At 34.1% G+C, this 23,469-nt stretch overlaps 1 protein-coding gene across 2 annotated transcripts in view; it reads right to left on the reverse strand.

Annotated features, from left to right (window-relative positions):
- SHTN1 (shootin 1) overlaps positions 1-23,469 on the reverse strand; it is a 106,043-nt gene that overhangs the window by 40,564 nt on the left and 42,010 nt on the right. For both annotated transcript variants that reach the window (XM_031955926.1, XM_031955927.1), the window contains exons 5-10: positions 21,013-21,181; positions 19,313-19,410; positions 17,953-18,034; positions 14,396-14,490; positions 5,287-5,433; positions 439-592 (exon numbers count right to left, since the gene is read on the reverse strand). In XM_031955926.1, coding sequence (XP_031811786.1) covers positions 439-592; positions 5,287-5,433; positions 14,396-14,490; positions 17,953-18,034; positions 19,313-19,410; positions 21,013-21,181 — 745 coding nt within the window. The remainder of the gene's footprint in view (positions 1-438; positions 593-5,286; positions 5,434-14,395; positions 14,491-17,952; positions 18,035-19,312; positions 19,411-21,012; positions 21,182-23,469) is intronic.

Consider the following 23,469-nt stretch of genomic DNA (forward strand, 5'->3'; position numbering starts at 1 on the left):
AGATATATCCTGAATAGATAAATTCCTTATTAATGAAACCACAAATTTAGGTCAAAAAAGTAGTTTACTGCATGCCACCATACTGTTAAGTGTGGTGTTAAGAATATTACTGTCCATTGTGTGTCATGAAATGCTCAATATGCCAATGGCCACATCTTATTCTGTTTAGGTTAAAAGAAAAAGGCAAAGCAACATATAGTAGAAAGAACAGTTCTGTCAGTATTTGAAATGAAAACCTTAAAAAAATTCCCAAGTTTGAGATATTTTCAGTTTGTTTAATTCTGTGTGTATATCTTAGACAAGAAACACCAAAGTTCATGAAAAAAAAGATCAAGGATTAATGGATAGATTGTTTTATCATCCCCTGTAATTCTGTAAAACTAGAACAATGTTAGCTAAATGAATTTAAATGCTAACTTTGAGTTTGTACAATTTTACCTGAATGCTTTAGATTTTTAGCTCTCTCCTCAGAATTCTGACACTTCAGCTCCAATTCCTTCTTATCTTCTTCCAGAAGTTCCAACTGTTGTTTGAGATTATGGATCTCCTTATGGAGTGTTTCATTATCTAGTTGCTCTTCTAATTCTTTAACCTGTAAATTTTAGACATTGGTTACTGTCATCATTTGGCAGGGAAAACAGAAATGATTGTTCTTTTGACTGTGTACTTCATAGATATCTTGGGATGCTTAGAAGAAGAATTTGAGAACTGGAAGGGACCTCAGTGGCCATCTAATCCAACTATACACAGAAAGAACTCTCACTGTCACACACTTGACATGTGATAAAATCTGGCCTCTGTGTGAGGATCTCCAAGGAGGAGGAACCCTCTGTTTCTCATCCACTTGTGGCAGTTAAAAAGTTTTATTTTTTCTTCTGAAGTCAAACCTCAATTAGCCTATTTGTTACTCTCCTTTTTCCCCTTTGCTCCTAGTTCTGTTCCCACCCCATCCCCAGGGGTCTAAATAGAAGTCTAATTTTTGATTAACAGAATATCCTTTCAAAACCTTGATGCTAGTTATCATATCTAATCTTCTCCCAGCTAAATAAGTGTACTGATTCTTTAATATCATGCACTTAGTGCCCTTCTTTGGATACTCTCCAGCTGATCAATATCCTTCTTAAATTGTGGTGCTCAACACTGAGAGTGATACTGCAGAAGAAAGTCTGATAAGGGTATTTTACAATGGGATTACCATTTTCTTATTCTTGGATTCAGTGCAACCCTGGACTTCATTTATTTTTTTGTCTGCTACATCAATCACTCTGGTAATCTGTACTGGGTGGTTTTAGGAGTACACCAAAACCCAGATCTTTTTCAGAACAACTGTGTAATCCTGTCTCCCCCATTTTATACTTCTCAATTGTACAATGAAGTTAGGTGGTTTGGCTGATGGCCCTGGAGTCAGCAAGAACTGAGTTTAAATTCTACCGTAAACACTTATTAGCTTTGTGATCCTGATCAAGTCACTTCACCTGTTTCCCTCAGTTTTCTATGAAATGGGAATAATAACAACACCTACCTCTCAGGGTTGTTGTGAGGATCAAATGAGATAATAATTGGAAAGCACTTAGCCCAACATAGGGGAAGACTATATAAATATTAGCTATTATTATTGTTGTTTTGTATCTAAGTGAAAGACCTCGCATTCTACTCTACTGAGCTTTGATTGAATCCCAATGCTCTGTACTGTCAAGATCCTTTTGAATCCTGACAAATTATTGTATTACCAATTTTTCTCAGTTTCATGGAATCTGCAAAATTGATAGGCACACCATTTGTGACTTTATCTAAGCCTCTGATAAAAATGTTAAACAGCATAAGGCACAGGATAGATCCCTGTGATATTTCACTAGGGACCTCATCTAGGGACCTCATGTCATACTGACCTAGAACCTAGAATAAGTATTCTTGCAAGTACAAACATATAAGCAACCATAAATCCATTTAAATTTATTACCTTCTAATCTATGTCTCTCCATCTTCTCTATGAACAAAAATATAAGATAACTTTATCAAAAGCTATGATAGCATAAAGGAAACTATTTTTTACAATGATTAGCTCAGAAATTCAGTTAAAAAAACCAATATTGGTCTGGGATGACTTTTTCTTAACAAAACTATACCAACTCTTTGTAACCACCACTTCTCTTTTTAGGACTTCATCAACTATAAGGAACTGGCTTAAAAAAAATTCACCAGACCCAAACAAGTGGCATATCCTCAAATAGGTTAGACCTAGATGAAAATTTACTTAAAACAGTCAACCTCCCCCCCAATTTGGGTTCACTTTCTAGTGAAACATCCAGGTATTTTGTAAACTGAAGTGTGTCACTCAAACAACAAGCATTTATTAAAGTAATTCTATGCCAGGAATTGTATTGGTGCTTTGGACACAGAATGGAACTTGATGCCCTCAAGGAGATTACATTTTATCATGGGAAACAGTACTGATTCATATAAGTATTTCCAAAGTAAGTACAAGGTAATTTCAGAGAGAGGCTATAATGACCAAGGCTATGTTGTTGCCTTCATGTACTAAATAGGGCTTAAATTGAACTTTGAAGGAGCTGGGGATTTTTGATAGGTTTAGTGCCTTCCATTCATGGAAAATAGCCTAATCAAAGGCTTCCATCTCTAGAGAAGGGAAGTGGAATGTCCCATGTAATGAAGAATAAAAACGTCAATCTGACTGGAAGAAAAGACTATGAAGGGAAGTAATATGTAATAAGCCTGGTTGGAGCCAGATTATGAAAGAATTTAAAATGGAGTTTTATTTGATTCTAGAGACAGGGAACCACTGTATCTTGTTATTCAGATCAGATTGGTCAGAGGTTAGGAGTAACATTTTGGCAGCTATGTGAAGGATGAGCTGTAAAGGAGAGAGATTTGAAATATGAAAATTAATTAGAAGGCTCTTCAGTATCCTGGACAAAAGGTGATAAAATTCTGAGGTGAATGACATGATATCAAAAGTCCAGATACTGTGACTGAAGGATGGTATAAATTCTTCTAAAAACATGCACTAAACTACCAAAAATACTAGAGTTGTGCATGAATTACATAGGATAATGATTCTCATATAGTCTTATGTTATGATAGTAATTTTCATGTATGTATACTTCTACTAACAATGAGGTAACTTAGACTATCTTATCCTGACAAGATAAAATTTGATTGCATTGGTTTCTCTTTGTTTAGTTAGTTCTGTCTAGATTTTGTGCCATATACATATTTTATTGCTCTCTTTTGTTTTGTTTTTAATCCTGTAGGTTTGAAGAATGGATAAGACTCTTGACAAACATGAAAAAAATATATAACTTTTGAAGAGCACACTTTGATGACTGGTCGAGATATTGTAATGGCTTTTGGTACAGAGAAGTCAAATGTTTTAAAGAATTTCAAGCTCACACCTAAGAAGAACTAGTTAGCAATGAACTGGAATGTAAAGTATGATAGAAAATGAAAAACAGTGCCACAAACTCACAAATTTAAAGCAATAATTTTCAGAAAAAACCTAGAAGGCAATTATATAGTGTTGAGAATGGAATTAGGAAGTCCTGAGTTAAATTTGACTTCAGACCCTTAACAGCTCTGTGACTCTGGGCAAATCATGTAATATGTGTCTGTTTTCCCAGCAATATCACTTATCTCCTAGACTTATTGTGAGGATCAAATTGGATAATACTTGTAAAGTGCTTAGAACAATATTCAGCATATAGTAAGTGCTTAATAAATGTTTTTTTCTCTTCCCTTCCTCAGAAGGATTGCTACTGGTTCCTCATATCATATTGCATATGATAAAAATGATAGGATCCAAATGTAAAAAAATATTTATAGCAGCAGTTTTGGGGTTAACAGAATTGGAAAGGGAAAGCATATGTTAATTTATTAGAGCATGGTTAAATGAGTTGTGATACATGAATATGATGGAACACTCATGTGCTACAAAAATTAAATGATAAATGCAGAGAACCTTTAAAAACTGATATGAATTTATGCAACATGAAGTAAATAGAACCAGGAAAACAACAGACTTAAAAGATTATTACAACGTAAACTGATATGGAAAGAATAATTACAAAATAACCAAAACTAAATAATGAAAAGTTATAATGAAAAATGAAGAGATGGAAAAAGACGTGTCCTTTTCCCCACTCCTTTGCAGAACATTTTCTGATGTACTGATCGATTTTGCTTAATTTTTTTTCTTTTTTAAACAATTCTTTGCTATATGGAATGTTCCCTGATAAGATAGAAGGGAAGAAGTACAGAGAAAAAATAGATAATGTGAGAACAAAAGATATCATTAAAGATCTATTTTTAAATATTGTTAAAGATGGAAAAAATTCTAAGATTAATTGTATATCAATTAATGTAATTATTTTACCTTGTCCCAAATAATTCACACACTGTGGTACCTAAATAGATTAAGTTAACTCTATCCTTCAAACCCAAGCCTTCCAGTGACTTTTGTAAAAAATATGAGCACTCACAAAAAGAAATTACAATTGCTATTCAGTACAGTAAGCATTAACAAATGGCATTTTATAAACCCTTTCCTCCCTCCACCACCCCCAACTCCACCTCCAAACATTTTAAGTGCTGCCAGTGTTGATGTAATTTTTCTAAAGTAGATATTTTAATTTTAAAGTCCTTGTTCCACCTTTTTCTTTTTCTCCTCTCCCCCTTCTTCTCTCTTCAGCTACTACAATGACTATCCTATTCTGCTTGAAGCCTCCAGTTCCCTATAGGTAGGCTATATTGGTTTGAATGGTACATTGAAAGAACCACTCACCAACTCTTTAATGTATACAATTTAGGCTAGTTGAGAAAACTAGCCTTTCTATAAGCAAGCAATTAATACTCCCATGGGTCTCTTTTCCTGCCTGTGAAAGTTAGAGAATAAAGCTTCAGTATTCCCTAAAGATAAATTTTGAGAATACTGTTCACTTTACTTCAAAACCTAAGACTCTCAATTATCCAGTTCTGCATTATCCATTCCTCTTACAACTTCTCCTTCCCTTGCTCCTTCCTATTTTTTAATCATTCATTCAAACTTTTAAATACAGTGTGTCCTTTAATTTAATTTGGTAAATTTTTTTGGCCAAGACTGGCTTCAAGAAGACAGAAACCAATGAATAACATGAACAGTAGAATTATATATGTGGACTTCATTCATCCATTCTGTGCTGATCCCTCAGTTAGAACAAATAATCAATAACTAGTTGTGTTTAAATTTAAAAGAAAAAAATTTAAGTCTTCTGAAAGAAAATCTAGCTTTACCTTTTGTTGATGTTGAATTCTCTCTTCTTCTAAGATCTGGGTGAGTTTTGCATTTTCCTCTAAAGCTTTCAAAAGCTGCTGGTCAGGGGCCGAGCTCTGCAGCAGAAGGTGGCTTTGTCTCTTAAGCTTGTTTTGTTCAATGAACATCTGCAAAAGTTAATAACAAAGAAATAGACAAACTGTTCCACTTAGATCTCGAAGTGCAACTTGATGAAAAGGAAAAGAAAGGCCCATTGAATTTTCATTTCCAGGGTAGGTAAAGGAATACATCTTAAAGGCTCTTTAGCTGAGCTAAGATGCTAGAGAAAAAAAGACAGCATTATAAGCAGCCTTATAAATACATAACAAGAATATATACTAGACTATTAAGAGGGGACCACTATGTGTTTCCTCCTACAGAGTTTAGAACAGTTTGTGAGCAGGAGTGAAAATGATTTTTTCTTTTTACTTAATTTTTTTTCACCCTATATATGTTAGTAGGACAGTGACCCCAAGTCAGATTTTTTCAAACTGAAATTAGGCCACATTTTTCTGGTTCAGCATTCCAGTCTTCAGATACTGTAAGTCACTTTTTAAAAGATATAGAATCCATATGTTCCATTATCATATCAAGACATACTCTTACTTTTTTTCTAAAAAAGGCAAAATCTTCCAGTTAGACACAATCAGAATATAATCACTTATTGAGATTCCTTCCAAGCATGAGAATAACCTTTTAGGACCAAAATCACTGCTGGGAAACACAAACCAGCAGGTGGCATGGTGCCTTGCAAATAAGAAACATCCAATAAACATTTTTTGAACTGAGTAAATAATATAAGATGAAAGCTCCTTGAGGACAGGGATCATGTGTTCTTCCTCTGTATTTGCCCTCCAATGTCTGGCCCTCAGTATCAAGATACATGGCAGCATTGGGACAGGCAATAATGATTTAGCTTTGCCTGGAAAACAAAACATTTCAATTCCACCATCTGTAGGAACTAGAGGCAGGACACACATGAATGCTGCCGATCTGCTCTTTGGAAGCATGTGCTTCCACCTGTCAGTCTCTCATGGGTAGAATACACTCAACTAAGATACTTTTTTCATGCAGAAAAATGACAGAACACTATTATTTGCACCCTGATTAATTTTCAGAGCTTGGCATTCACAAACAGCAACATCAGCTGCAGGGAAGCCTGGCATAGTCTGTCAACCAGCATTATTTTGCAAAATGTCTGCATTTAAAGCCTTAGGACACTTGGTTTCCTATAGGACTCACCACCTGTGTTATTTATTGGCACTAAGCATATGCCATGAGTGGCAGAGCAGTAGAATAGACAGTGATGGATTTCAAGTCATATCCAATGTAGAATCCTGACTCTGCTACTTGGGTCATCTTAAATAAACCATTTGTCTTTTTTGGACATTATTCTCCTAATCTGTGAAATGAGAGATCTGGATTAAAAAGCAAAAATAGGGTGTCAGGCCTGGAGTCAGAAAGACCTGAGTTCAAATTCTGTCAACTTATTAGCCGTGTGACCCTGGCAAGTCACTTATCCCCTGTTTGCCTAAATTTTCTCATCTGTAAAATAGGAATATTAATAACACTTACATTCCTAGGAATTCTGTGAGAATCAAATGTGATAAAATTATGAAGCATTAAGCACAATGCTTGGCACATAGTAAGCACTATATAAATGTTGGCGAAATATTAGTATTATTATTAAATTATAGTGCTTCTGGGAGAACAGAGAATCTGTTTATGGGATATCCCACAGTCTCAACTGTGGTATTCTGTTCTCAGTAGGTATTCAGTAAAAATCACTCAGTGGAAAAGGAACCTCAAATGAGACCAGTATTAGTAGCTGTAGGGTACTTCCTTCTCCTGTTAGACTGTAAGTTCCTTGAGGGCAGGACTCTTTTGCTTCTTTCTGTACCTCCAGTTCTTAATTCAGTGCCCAACCCTTACCAGGCACTTAGTATAGGTTTATTGATTGTATATAACGGAGCCACTGGGATTAAATTCAATTGCAATTCAACAAAATTTATAAAGTGGCTTCCATATACAGGTTAAGATCTAGTTCCTGTTCTCACTGAGCTTATATTCTAGTTAGCACATAGAGTGCAGGATTAAAGTCAAGAAGACCCAAGTTCAAATCTTATTTCAGACACTAACTATGTGACCTTAGGCAAATCACTTAAACTTGGAGTTCATCACTTTATCTGTAAAATGGGAATATTAACAGTATTTACATCACAGGGTTTTTTGTGGAGATCAAATGTGGAGATACATACTATATCAGTGTAGCTGTTATAGTTGAGGAAAGGGGAAAGAATAGGATGCATACACAAATAATAACAAAAAATAGTAACATACAGTGAAAACATTATGGAGATACAAGCAAAAAACTAAATGAGACTGCAGGTAAGGGAAGGAAAGATATGAGGGATGGGCTTCTGAAGAAGGCAGCAATGGAGAGAAGCTTTAAGAGATGGAATTGAGACAATGGGATGCAGCAGAAGGACCAGCTTAAGCAAAAGTCAGAAAAGCAGAAAAGTATGGTGAGGGAAAGGGGAATAAAAAGGGATACAGGAAGTTCACATTGGCTGGAGCACAGAATATAGATAAGGGAGGAATGTAAGAGGTAGAGTAAGTGGTACCAGATTATGGAAGGTATTGAATACCAGACTAAGGAACTTTACTCAGGAGGCAAAAGGAAGTTACTAAAATGTTTTTAGCAGAAGACTACAATCAAATCTCTGAAAGGATCAGACCTAGAGATGTCTGTTGAGAAAAAAAAAAAACTGAATTATTAAAACTTGGCTTGAGGTCAAGTGAGGAAAACCACTCTCTTAAAACTCAAATGTCAAAAAGCATAATTTGTTTCTGTCCAAATAAATTATATAATTTGTTAAATCATCTTACACCACTCCTCTTCACAATCTTTAATTCCAGATACTTCATTGAGTGCCCTCACAACATTTAACACATTGTTTTTCCCATATGAGGCTGAGTTTGGACAGTTTACTAATACCATGCCAGGAAACTGGATCGCTTCCATTTGTATTGTCTTAGGAAGATTCTGAAGATCACCTGGCAGGATAAGATATCACATACTGATAGCCTTTCTTGAACTAAACTGCCAAGTATTCAAACTAATGCTAGAGAGCACAACTCCACTGAGTGGCCACATTGTTTGAATTCCAAATTTACGCTTATGGAAAAAAAAATATTTTATTGGAAAGCTCACACAGGACAAGCACTCACAAATTAGTCAGACAAAGTGATACAAGGATACAAAGTGATACATTCTCAAGATCTTAAGAATTTTAGAAACAATTGCATGACATAGGAGATACTAGTATAGGACCACCTAGAATGGCGTGCCTTCATCAGAATGCTTCCTCATCTATAAAATGGGGAATAATAATAACACCTACTTCTCAGATTGTTGTGAGGATCAAATGAGGTAATATTTGTAAAGTACTTTGGAAACTTCAAGGTTCTGGATAAATAGTTTTCATCATTATTATTTTCTATCTATATATTTGTGTATGTTGTTTCCCCCAGCTAGATTTTAAGCTTTTATGGGCAGGGACTGTTTCACTTCATAAATATTTGTCTATTATATTATATTACATTATAGATATATATTACATATTATATATTTATAATATAGACAATAATATATGTTAGCTAGCACATAGACCATATATATAACCAATTGATGATAAAGACAAAAAGTTGGAAAGATAAATCTATAAAGAAAAAACAATGCATGATTTTCCACATTTTAATACAGTCCAAAAGAAACCACTGAATTACAAATCTTGTTAAAATGTTCTGAGTTTCCTACTTTATAGTACTGGGTTATTTCTTGTTTATTTTCCCCCTTATGCTATTTTCAATCTGATTTTATCTTTTTAAGAAGAGAAAAAAATTATTCACTATCACAATCAAGTGTATTTGTCCTAGATTCATTAAAATATTGGGTTTTTTTTAAATGTTCAGCACTAAAGCAAGTATCCCTGTAACTGGTAAAATTAAATGTCACTGTTCCTGTCATTTTGTCCCTGCTTCACTTTTCCATTTTGCTGTTTCATTGGGGTTAACACGCCAATGTTGTTATCACCACCAACGAATATTTATTACAGACTTGCTACATGCATGGAAGAGTAACGAATTCATTTTCTTATTCTTTGTGGAATCTTGCTTCTTCCATTTCTCCTCTCACTACTACCATGGCCTTCAAAGTCTTCTCAAGCTTTGTATTTTCACATCATTTCATAAAGAACAGACAGGAAACTTGAAATGTTTCACAAAATATACCCTGGCATTCGGGTCAAAATCAGACAACCTTTTCATTTTAGCAACGTAGGTATATTCAAGCTGATATCTTCGACTCCAACTCCTTATAACCCCATTGCTTATTTATGTCCATTATTCATACTACTACAGCAATCCTCCCCTCCCCCCTTTTGGTTCATTTCCCTCCACAGTAATTAAATGACAATATTAGTTACATTTCACTAAAGTTTCTGAAAGGAATGAATCATAATTCTTTGAGATAGATCACTTTCCATTAAACCTTTCCCAAAGCACAATGACTGGATAATAACATTTAAGCTTGGATAAGCTATTTCACCAAACCAGAATCTGATTTTCAAATGTCATCCTTTTAATTCTGATTCTTTGACTTTCGATCACTCCTACTTTCCAATCATGGCTTTCTTTCCCTTCAATCAATGTATAAGAATTTATTAAATGCCAACCAAATGCTAAGCACTAGGGATACAAAGTCTAAAGGGAATTAGTCATTGCTTACAATTCCTTGTAATTGTACACATTGCACACATTTGGGTCTATTAAAAATAAATAGCAAATGATTTTGTGGGAAAGATACTAGTAGTAGGGGAAAGAGGAATTCAAGAAGTGTTTTATGTAAAAAAAAAGTAATATTTGAACTATATTTTGGAGAAAACTAGAGATTCTAAAAAGCAGAGATGGGGAGAGGGAGGAATTGAATAATTTATACAGAGGCATGAAGATAGGCAAGAGTTACTATTTGAAAAACAGAAACAAGGACAGTTTGCCCAGGCTAAAGAGGTCATGAATTCAATAATCATTTATTCAGCCTCTACTGTGAGCCAAGTACAGACTGTGCTGAATGTGAGGTATATAAAAAGACAAAAAGCAAAATAAACAAACAAAAACCACAGTCAGGGAACTCAGTCTAATGGAGGAAAATAATTTATAATTAGATAGATTAGGGCCAGTTCCTGAAAGGCTTTAAATGTCAAACAGAGGAGTAATAAGAGGTAATAAGAAACCACTGAAGATGAGTAGTGGAATTGACATGATAAGATATGCACTTTTAAAAAGTCACTTTGCAATGTGGAGGAAGGCCCAGAGAAAGGGAAGGAAAAAAGCAGAGAAACCTATTAAAAGGATCTATGCCACAGGTGATGGCTGGGTGAAAATAAAGAAAGAGGTGGTCTTATTTTTAAAAATTTATCTGGATTTATTCTTAATGTCTGTTTTTTCATGTACACATGCAAATCCCATTTAACACCTTCACAACAACCCCATATTCCATCGATATTTTCTAGCAAAGATGGAAAAGTCACTGTGGTAGACACATCACCAAGACCCAAAGAGGTAGAGTGTTATTGAGGAAGAGTTTTGCACAACTGAATAACCATGTTCAGTGAGGCAGAATGAGGAACAAGGGATGAGACTAACTGAAACCCATGTGACTGAGAGAATGGTAGTGCCTAAACATTTATAGGGAAGTACAGAAGAAGAGTGAGTGTTACAGGGAAAGATAGTTCTCTTTTTGATTGTTCAATCTGAAATGACTAATATCCCATCTGAAATGTCCTAAATATACATTTTGTGCTGTCACTCTGATCTTAGGAGAGAGGTGAATATTTTGGACACATGTATCGAGATGTTTAGTAAGCTCTTGAAAGCTAATAAAGTCACCAAATGAAAACAGAGAAGGAAAAAAAGAACCACAGACAGAACTAGGGGATATGAGAGAAAATGATCCAGCTAAGGACACAAAGAAAATGCTATAAAACAATAAAAGGAAAAGATAGGGAAAATAGTATCAGGAAAATTCACAGAGGAGTGAGTATACAAGAGGAGAGGGTGGTCAACAATGTCAAACATTGCTCAGAAGTAAAAAATGAAGACTAAAAAGAAGTAATTAGATTTTAGAGAAGATAGTTCTTTTACCGTTACCTTTTAAATACCTTCCTTACATTCCACAGCATGATACACAGAGCCAGGAGACCACATGTAAATGAACCTTACTCCAGTGACTTATACAGTTTCATTCAATTACAGCATTTATCACTTCAAAAGATTAATAGGACTAAGAGCCACAGTATTCAAACATTTTAACTGCCCATCTTAGTCCTCTAGCTACTCTATTATAGCTTCTTTTCTTTCCTTTGCTTTCTTCTCTTCCTTTTTACCCCCTCCCCTAATCATAAGTTCTTAGCTTGTAATCTTGAATTTTTAAAAATATATTTTGATAACTATTTTAATAGAATGTGTTTCTTCTATAGTTCTGTCTTTTATATTGTCAAAAGGGTCCACAATACAAAAAAAAAAAAAAAAAGCTGCTGTAAATGTTGGATTTCCCCAATCAACTGACTTCTCTCTCTCTCTCTCTCTCTCTCTCTCTCTCTCTCTCTCTCTCTGTGTGTGTGTGTGTGTGTGTGTGTGTGTGTATGTATGTGCCTCTCTTTCTTTCTCTCTCTAAGTCAATGTGCTTCTGTAACTTTTCCTGTTAATTCGGTAGATGACTCTCAAATTTAATTCTTGTTCTGGCTTCTGCTAAGCTCTAGATTTGAATTTTGAATATCTTCTCAGTCATATAGATCCTCAAGGCCAACACACACAGAAGTCATCATATTTCTGAATTTCCTTCTGATTTATCTTTTTTTTTCTATTAAGGGTATTTTTACTCTTCCATGTTCCAAATCTAAATACTACTTCTCAGAGCCTTCTTTCCTACAACAAACAGGTATCTAATTTTATAATTTTTACCTTCAAAATTTCTTCTTCATCTACCCCATTTCCATGCTCACTGCTATTTCTCTTATCCAGGTCCTTATTATCTCTCATTTAGAAAAATGGAAAGACCATTGGACTTTAATCTCTCACTATTTCAAGCCATCCTGTGCAGCAATATCATTTGAATTTCCCCTAGGCATAAGAATCATCATGTCTTTTGCACTGCTTAAAAAAATTTTTACTGATTCTTGCTTACTCCAAATTTAGGATCATAAATTGAGAGTTAAAAGGTCCTCAGAATCTAGTATCTACTACAACCCTTCTCGTTTTATAGGTGAGGAAACTGAGACCTGAAAAGTTTAAGAGATTTGCCCAATTCATATTGCAAAGTTATCAAAATGCATCTCTGCCAGCCTCTGTCAAAATTCTGCCTCACTTGTTACAGTTGCATTTGTCATAATCCCAATGGCAACAGAAGCAGTACATAAGAGCTGTATCATCGATATAAATTGTGCCACTGAGGTAGAATCCATTGCTATTAATACTAGCAGTAATATGGTATAGAGGGAAAAAAGCTAGATTTGGGACTTGGGTATTAGTACTATTAGTACTAGTAGTAATATGATAAAGTGGAAAAAGAGCTAGCTTTAGGAGTTTGTAATACTAATAGTATTAGTAACCAATACTAGTACTAACAGTAATATTGTATAATGGGGAAAGAGTTAGGTTTGGAGTTAGTGGTACTAGTAGTAATGATACTAGTAGTAGTATTAGTAGTAATATGATATAGTGGAAAAAGAACTAGGTTTGGGCGGTAGGAATAGTACTAGTAGTAATAGTACTAGTACTAGTAGCAATATGATATAGTGGGAAAAGATCTAGATTTGAGAGTTGGAAGAACTAGTATTAATAATACTAGTTCTAGTAATATGGTATAGTAAGAAAAAAGCTTGGTTTGGGAGCTGGTAATATTAATAGTATTAGTACTAATACTAGTAGTAATATAGTATACTGGGAAAGGAACTAGGTTTGGAAGTTAGGAGAGGCCTACATCTGATTCTCAGCTTTGGCATTTATTAAATGTGTGTTTAAGGACAAAGTATACATTAACCCCTGTAAGCCTCAGTTTCCTCTTATGTAAAATGGAGATTAAAAGATACCTGTAGTGTTTTTTGCAGTGATTTGTCAAATAAGGAATATATGCAAAGTATCTTACAAAGCTTAAAAAATGTCACCTTCTATTAATACTCACTCTACTCTAAACTCCCACAACTCTTTGCACTTTCCTCACACACTTGTTATTTTTACATTTGTTTTATCTCCCCTGCTAAGCTGTATTCTTTCTAAAGGTAAATGGAAAGTTTTGATTTTTTAAATCTTTTTATTCCCCTCTGTATCTGGCACAGTACTCTGTAACCAGTCAATCAATAAGCATTTATTAGGCACTACCTATATACCAGGCACTGTGACACAAAGATAAAAAGTGGATACAAAGAAAGGCAATAGGTAGTTCCTGATCACAAGGAGCCCATGGTTTAATGAGAGAGACCAACCTGCAAATAACCATGTTCAAACAAGCTATAGACAGGACAAATTGAAGATAAACAATAAAGCAAACACAGAAGGTCTGCTGAATGAATGAATGAGATGAATCAGTGAAATGAACAGCATGTAGACAAGAGGAACATGATCAGGATGCTGCTTGCTATCTTATCTCTAAGGTAAGAAGAGAACCCTCACAACTGAGGAGTGACTGGGATAGTGGATACACATTATGGCAAAATTCCAAATCCAATGGAAAAATAACCTGACATAAAGATAGCATTGTGGGGTAATTGAAAAGAGGCATTCCCAAGGCTCTCTGAAGTTTTCTGACAACCTTGCCATGGGTGGTCCAGCCTTCAAGTCATATTCTCTGTTGGGATGTCAGTGGGTGATAAATTTTATTCTACCATATATAAATTTTATTCTATTTATTTATATGTTTTATCCCTGCCTCAGAATGTCAATCTGATCTATCACTGGCAAAGATTTTTGTTGATTTTTGTTTTGTTTTATCCTAAAACCAGTCCCAATTTTGTTTGCATGAGCTATACTCACCTCCTGTGCAAATGTCTCAGCTTTCTTCCGAAGATCCTTTTCCAATTCAAGGTTCACCTGCATTTCTTCATATTCTTCCACTGCTAGTATGGACACTGTTAAAAGGATAACAACAGAATCATGATTAAGAAGTTTATTACGTTTGTATTTAATGAGGTAGATAAGATGGAGCAATGGGTAGAATATTGAACCTGGAACCTGGAAAACCTGAGTTCAAACAGAGCCACTTACTTATAAGTTGAATGACCCTGGGTGAGTCACTTATCCTTTGAGTTTCTGCATCAGTAAAATGGGGATAAAATGGGGGTAGATAGCATCTACTTTTGGTATTGTTCCAAGAATCAAACAAGATATTGCAGTTTGAAAAACTTAAAAACCAAAAAATATTAGCTATTATTTTGTCAAAGAGGCAGATCATTTGATTAGATCTAAGAACACATACTGATGTGTCTTTGAATAAATGACTTCATTTTCCAAATCCTTGGTTTCTCATTTGAAAAATTAGAGGATTGAGTTAGATTACCTCTAAAGACCCTTCAGCTATACTATGAAACAATTTTAAATAATGTGGCATATTACAGTACAAACAAGGAAAAAAATCAGTAGTGACCAAAAAGATGTCATAACAAAAAGGCTTGACTGGGAAGAAAGATGTTCTAGCCCCAAGTAGAAAGCAAGGAATGAATGACAATTTATATGGCTTCACTGGTAGTCACAAGAGTTGTGCAGAAGAGGCAAGAATGAATGGATTGTGTTTGACAGTGTTGGAGTTATACCCATATCAATGAGATCACAAATTTAGGAATACTGGTATGTTTTAGACAGAAAAGGAAGGACTGTGGATTTCACAGACTTAGGAAGCAGCATTAAAGGTTTGTATAAAGTGATACCATCAGAAAAAAAACAGATCAGACAAATTTCTTTGCTACCTTTTAAATTGTGTCATATTTTGTTAAAATGCAGTGCTGATGGAAAAGAAGTAATGATACTGACAAATATTAGGCATAATATAGGAAGACACTGTTTACTTTCTTGTTCTCTTTTACCAGTGTACCTCAGTCTTAGCCTACAAGTCATATCAATAAAATAAATTTTTAAAAAAGAGAATTCTCTTAATAATTGCTTTCACTCTCTGCTCTGTCGATGCACTTCAATCCTAACTGGCTAAGGACTAGTTTCCAGTGTAATGACATAGAATTTCAAACTCCATACTCTATAAATCCTCTGCCTCCTTGTACAAAAGCCTAACAGTCTTATAGTGGTAAAGTAATATAAGTGGCACTTTGTGATGTTGGATTATAGGTCACTGAGAGTCAACTGATTTTCTATCACCTTTTAAAAAGATACTTTATGAACAAGATAAAGAATATTTAAGACCATTTTAAGGACTACAGCCAAAGCTTCTCTTCCATGGCAAGACACTATAGTAAAAAAGGTGAGCTGTCACATACAATGATTTTTGATATCCCCTGTTATTCAAGGAAATTATTCTCTCATGTACAGCTCTAAATAATCTAGGGTTAACATTATTAGCACTTCATAACGTGATTTTAAAAACTCTACTATAATCACAAAAAATATAAGGCTAAGAGAATAAATTTGTGAAAAAAATCAGCATGGTCCTTGAAGACAGGCATAATAATTTAGAGCCATGTTACAATCTCTTTGGGCCTCAGTTTTCATAATCTATAAAAGAATAGGGAGGATGATATGCAAGGGATGGACTAGATGAACTTTAAAGATCCTGATAATTCTAAAATCTTATGATCTATAATAAAATGGTTAATATGAATTAATACTAGTGTTTTGCTTGTTTAAGGGTTTTACAGATCTACAACTAGTGATATTTTGGGTTGTTAGGATATCTTCAACCTAATGGCAAAGATTCTTTACAGTCTTCATAGAAACTGTATTCAATCACTGGAAATCAGGCTAGTGTGAACTCCTTGAAATCAGGGTTTATTTTCTGATTTCCTGGTATCTCTGACACTTGACACTACCTGAAACTTAGCTATTTCACTTACTAACGGATTGAATATTACAAAAACCATTGATATATCACATTAAAGTTTCCAAATGTTTGAATATATTATGTTACCTAAGTTTCTGATACTTAACCTGAGAAATTCACATAACCTCTAAGTTTCACCAACAACTGTTTAGATTGTAAGCTACTAAAGAAGTGATGGTCTGCTTTGGTGGAAGCTGCGTCTTTATTGGAAGTTCTCTTCCTTGATGAAATTACAGGTCCAGTCCTCACCTACTCACCCAATCCTCACAAAAAACCTAGTCCTCACAAAAATTATAACTATTATAAAGATTAATATTCCCATTTTACTGATAATGAAACCAAGATTCAACATCTAAGTGACCGCCTGTCCATTTTCACACAATGAAGTAAATTTCAGAGTTGTATTTTGAACCCAAGACTTCCTGAATCTTAGGATAACATTAGTTCTATTAAGCTACATTTATTCCTTTTGCAGAAGAAACAGTCACAAAGGTTCTCATCAGAACTCACATAAGAATGGGCACTATCCAAACAACAAGGGACACAGTTATACCTTCCATATCACATCTTTCCCCATCATGGTTTTGATATATCACAGGTGAACATTAGAAATTAAATGGGAATCTGAAGTAGTTTTGGAGAAGTCACAGATAGCATGCAAAGGCCAGCAACAACACAGAGCCTATGACCAAATACTTAAGCCAAATTTTATATGGTACTATAGAAACTCCATAAAACACACAAAAAAATTCAGACTTTTCTTGTATGAAGGGAGGACCAAACAATTTTATGCAGATTTTCCAGATTGTGGAGGTGCTGTCTGTGTATCCAATCATGACAATGTGGAAGGAATAGCTATATATTTCCTATAGCTATTATAGCAGAGATGAGAGTGGTATTTAATTTAAAAAGGATAAATTCAGAAGCATTTATTAAAGACATGGTAACTATGATGGTATACATTGAGTAACTATGGAATAAGCTCACATTGGATGGTGAATTTTTAAAATGTGCTCAAGGATTTCTTCTAAATCCAGTTTCTCAAGAGAAAGCACTTGTAATTATTCATAACATACCAAGAAGAGAAGAAAAGCAGTGTGTGATATAGTCATATGATGAACTTGGGATTCTAAGAAGGAAAGCAAGGAAAAGGGAAATGAGGGAACTCCAGGGACAGGAGTTAGTCTGTACCCCATTAGATAAGACAGTAGTGAACCTGGGTCCAATTCCCAGGTTTTGCCATAAACAAATTATGTGGTTCTTGGCAAGTTCTTTTTATTATCTGAGCCTCGATTTCTCCATCTATAAAATGAATGGCTTGTACCAGATAACCTCTAAAGATCTGTTTTTAAATTCTTTAAGTCCTAAAGCGATCTGTTAATTAACTATCAGAAGAGGATGGTAAAGCAGAATTTGAGAATTCATTTCCATTACAAGATCAAGAATACCTGACTGATGCATGAAAATAGCATAAAGAAATAATAACAGAAACAAATGAATGGTTATTGTGTACAACTTTTTGGCTAAGGAAACTGAACATACATACCTCTATTGCATTTTTCCAGTACTTTTCTTTGTTCAAGAACTTCTGAATTCAAAATAGCTTTTTCTTGTTTAACTTTATTTACCTAAAAGTTGTGAGATTTTTAGAGAAGAGATAACAGCCAACGGTGTAAAAATGAGACCATATGGTAAAATGTGGTTTCTATTTTACATTCAAGACATAGTTATAGCTTCAAATAGATTAATGTATCTTCATATAAAAAGCACTTCTCAAAGCCAAAAATTAGTGAGGCAGTCTTTGTACAGCACTCATTAAGAATTAAAGTGTTATAAAGAATTTAACATTTTCAAATTCTAACTACTGCTCTAGTCACAGAACAAATATTTTGATTTTTAGCTCTATCTCTCTGCAAGAAAAATATTGATAATATTTAATGCAAAGATCAAAATCAAGAATCCTACAATGAATACAAATGAAATCTACAATCATCCTCCAGGAATTGTAGGCTAGATAATGTGGTATAACCAGAAGTTTGACACAAAGCTCTGTCAATTACTATCGTCTCAAACACTATGTACTAAGAAGGAGGTGAGAGGCATTTAAGGCTTACAGAAGTAGAAAATCTCAGATCTTCAAAGTATGGTAGATAGTATTAATATTGTAATGGAAAAATCTATATTTTACATTTATTTGACTGAATAATTTACTCAATATCTATGACCAGAGACATCTAAAACAACATTTCCCCACTCATATTAGCATTTTTTGTAATGAACCAAAGACAAAGTAGCAAAATGACCTTACAGAACTGACCCTTGGATTTAAAAACTTTGAGAACCATTTAGATTCCTCCTTCACCAAATTTATGCTAAGTTTAAAGATATTCAATGAAAAGGAAGAATTCCCCTGAATGCCTTTGACAATCTAGTCTATCAGCACATTAGAAAGAACACTAAAAATAGAGCCAGAAGAACTGAATATTAGCTATGGGTGGGATACTAACCATCTAATTTTGGGCAAGTTCCTTTTTCTCTGGGAGAATCACTTTCCTAATCTGTAAATGAATGGATTGAACAAGGCGATTTTTAAATTCCTGTTCAGTTCTCATACTATAATGTGACCTTATCTATCCAAAAATGATTAGAAGGGAAAAAAATTAGTTTCTTCATCTTCCTACTAAGTTTAAGTTCTCAAGTAAAAGATTTAATGACTCCTTTCTCAATATTATTCAGCATAATTTTTTAGTTTTAGAATTTCAGTGGTTTCAGTAGTTGTTGATACACACAAAGTTAAAGAAACTCAATGTTTATATCAAAATTAAGTGGCTGACTAGATGATTTTTTCTTATCTACTTCTAAAAATCTCTTAAAAGTATTCCTTATTTTATTATTCCAATACATACTTCCTCAATGGCTTCAACAAGCTTGGACCTCAGATTTTCTAGTTCAATAGCCAATGTCTTCTTTTCTTCTTGAACAGATATAATTTGATCTCGAAGCTCTAGATTTTTCAAAGAGAAAAAGATAAAACAAAGGGAAAGTAAATGGATATTTTAATGAAAATAATCAGATGAAAAGAACAACAAATACCTGGATATTGCATATAGTAAATGTGATTCAATATTTGAGAACAAAAGGCAAAGGCAAATTTTAATGAGCTTTTTACTGGGTTGTTCTCACCACAGCAATGGTTACCATAATTCATAAACAAAGTATTTGCAAAATATAAAATGCATTAGCCTTTGGTTTCCTTATATTCCACAAAGCCCATATTCTGAAAAAAAAATCTGGCATTTTTGAAATAGATATTTTTAAAAAGCTTCCAGAAAAACTAATTAAGGCATTGTACTAATTTCTTTTTTATTTCTTAGTGGTCATGGGCTCTTGTCACAAAACAGCATAAACAAACAACAGGCAGTTTATACTTTGGAAGGTTTGATTTGAAGGAAAAATCCTGAATAACTGCCAATTTATAGCCCTTCTGACATTATGTGAACTGAGTCAAAATATAACCTAGTTTGATAGAAGGGTTAATGCCAGTAATTTTCCCTTCAGAAATGTGAATGTTTTGTTTCTTAATTTACTTCATTATATTTTTATTATTGGAATATAATAGGTGAACATTTGAAATTGACACTTATTAAAATGAAAACACTTTACAAAAGCAAATGCTAAAGATTCTGTTTTATCTTTAAAGATGCTTCATTTATTCAAATGTTACAAGAAATGTTAATAAATTAGCTCAAAATACTTATTTCTGTTGCTCTACTTTTTTTTTTGCCATTTATTCTCCCTTTTTAAAGTTCCTTGTGTTATAAAGAACTAAATTCAAGACACATATTTAAGAATCTATTCTGTGGAAAAGAACATCAACAAAACATTTTTTAAAGACCCTACTATGCATAAGACATCATACTAGACCAAAGAAGAGGGACAAGGAAGGATGGAGAGAGGAAATGAGGTAGAAAAAGAGGGATGAAAGAATGGCGGGAGGGATGAAAAAAGGAAGGAAGGAGGAAGAAGGGAATCCTTTCTTTAGCAGGAGTTGCTGTGTTATTGTTCAGTCATGTCCAATGCTCCACGACCCCATGTGGAGTTTTTTTGACAAAGGAATTGGAGTGATTTGCTATTTTCTTTTCCAGCTTATTTTACAGATGAGGAACAGAGGCAAACAGGTTTAAGTGACTTGTCCAGATTCACACAGCTAATAAGTCCAAGGATAGATTATGAATTCATGAATATGAGTCTTCCTAATTCTTATATGTGCTGTAGCAGGAATAGTTACAGGAATGAATTCATGGATCTCTCCATTGATTTATGATCCAGAGAACTGGGTTATATTGTGTTTCTTCATCCATACTATAAACACCCGGAGGCCAGAGATGATGTTTTATATTTCTCTTGCATCTCCAAAAATTCCTACAATAATATTGGGCCGACAGTGAGTGCTCAATACTTACTGATGTATTGATTCTCCAGGTCCAGATTCTTAAAGTACAGAATCCTAATACAAAGCTTAGCCTGTACTAGTAAGAGTAGAATCTGACTAATAATATTCTCAGTTTTATAAGAAAATGATCATAAGCTGAGTAACAAATCCTACCTTTTATTTGCTGTTGACATTGTACAGAGTCACAAGTCCCAGAGGTTCCTTCTGTTTCTGTAGCTGAGTCTTCATCATCAATATTTATCTCTTCAGTTATAACATCAGGCCCCAGTTTAGCCATATAGAGCATGCTGATTCTTTTCAAAGTCTTATTTTCTTTATTTAACTAAAATAAAATACAACAGTTATGATAATATTCAAAAAAGAGTCTTGGCTTTTAAAAAAACACAACAGATAAATTATTCATGTAAGAATTAAATGTTAGTTAACATCCACAGCAGGAAATAACAATTAGAAAATTAATTAATTAAGGGCTTTGTTTATACTTCCATGGTGAAGGATAATAATTTATTACTATAAGTAAAAGCTCACACCTGGATTACAATCATTGGTAAATGAAAATGTTGGTTAAGCCTCATTCCTGCTGTGGACCACAGAAGAATGAAATACAAACATAACTAGGAAAATCTGAGGATATTTTTAATGTATCCATGGCCTTAACCAAGGAATCTTACTTAAAACAATTTCAACAACAGAAGAGTAAATGGAATCCTAATGCATGAATGATAACACTAATTTTCCCCTAATATAAGTATTTGTTCAGTTTGGTCTTTAGCTTCAACATTACTTGATTTTCCATAACAATAATGGATTTGTGTATGTGTGTGTGTGTGTGCGTGTATGTGTGTGTGTGTGTGTGTGTGTGTGTATATATATATATATATATAAATATGAATTCAAGTATGTATATATCAATATATGTGAATGAATATAAAAACATGAAATTATATAATTTGTTATCATTACACAATGAAAACCGTGCACACAGGTATAAAATTTCAAATATGACAGGGAAGGAACCTTGGAGATGGTTCAACCCATATCCATCTATCCTTCCCTCCTTCCCTCTCCTTTCTTTTTTCCTTTATCCCTCTTTCCTTCCTTCTTTCCTTCCTTCCTTCCTTCCTTCCTTCCTTCCTTCCTTCCTTCCTTAGTGTTCCTTATTTCACCCAAATGAGATAAGATAAGCTACTCATAAATCCCACCCTTTTACTGAACAGCACAATATCTTTGACTTGTTTCCAATCTGAGCTGGGGTCACCCTTCTTGAAAAAGTCTGGTGGCTCTCCTTCCTCATTTTGGTTCCAGACTTAGAGCAGAACCTACTACAATTTAGAATTTCTGAGAACTCAAGTAATTCACCTATTTATGCTTTCCAGTACTAGGGATTACAGGCACATGTTACCATATACCCAATGGTCTTACATCTATACATATAACATCCCCAACTAATGCTAAATAAATTCCAAGCAACTATTACTCAGGATGTTGAAGTAGCTAATTCTTACCTCCCCTTTTCTGAGAATCTGAAGATCTAAATATTTGAAAGTTCTGAAATTTTATGCTGATGTTGTTTTGAGTAAATAGCTCAGAAAGATATTAAAGAGGGGCAGATGTGAAAGAACCATCTCAGCTGAACAGGATGGGGTAAAGATGATATCCATACCCATTTAGAGATATAGTCCTATTTCCTGTTTTCAGGGGGCAAATGCTTATTGTACTTTGGTCAGTATTCTATTTCAAAGTCAGCAAGTATGAATTCCAGTGTACAGGTTAGTTGTGTGTCTGCATTATTTTTCTGGAACATCCCTATTTCTACAGTATTCTCAAAGGCACCATCATATGTGACTCTTCCAGGCAATTATCTGATTCTATCAGATCCAACTACCCCCTCCTCTCACAGCCACCTGTGGACAAATTTGGGACAAATTCAGATTTCATAACCTGATATGACCTGGCCCATGAATTTTGGAATTTAGGTAAGCTGCTATTCCTGAACCTTCTCTGTGTAAAATATGCATGAAACACGAGAATAACTTGCTATGGAGAGTGCTCAGAATAGTTCACATAGAAGAGAGTAAAGATCTATAATGACAAGGAAGAATAAATGAATCAATGACTATAATAAATGATTTTCACTCCACAATGTAAAACTAAAAGATGACAGACAATTCCCAAATGCCTGGTGTTCTGGGGTCTCCAACTAATGTAATTAGATTATAATTTCAAAATGCAGGAAACTCAATTAAATAATTCAATTCATATAACTTTTATTAAGTTACATGTATTATGGGTAATGAATGCACTGTGTTAATAAGTACAAAGCTGTATAAAATCTAATGTAGAAGAGAGGATAAGATATGTACCCAAATGAATCTAATATAAAATTCATAAGAGAGCTACAATGAATTATGAGATGCCACAAGAGAAAAGGTTCAGTTGTGGCCAAGGATCTGAAAAGATTCCATGACAGAGTTGTCATATGATCTGCACCTTCACGATCAGTAAGGATTTCTGAGGGTAAAGAAGTAGGAAATGACATTAAATGACAGAGTTGTCATCTGATTTGCACCTTCAAGATCAGTAAGGATTTCTAAGGGTAGAGAATTAGGA

The sequence above is a fragment of the Sarcophilus harrisii genome, chromosome 2, assembly GCF_902635505.1.
Source record: "Sarcophilus harrisii chromosome 2, mSarHar1.11, whole genome shotgun sequence".
In the NCBI taxonomy this organism is placed as follows: domain Eukaryota; kingdom Metazoa; phylum Chordata; class Mammalia; order Dasyuromorphia; family Dasyuridae; genus Sarcophilus; species Sarcophilus harrisii.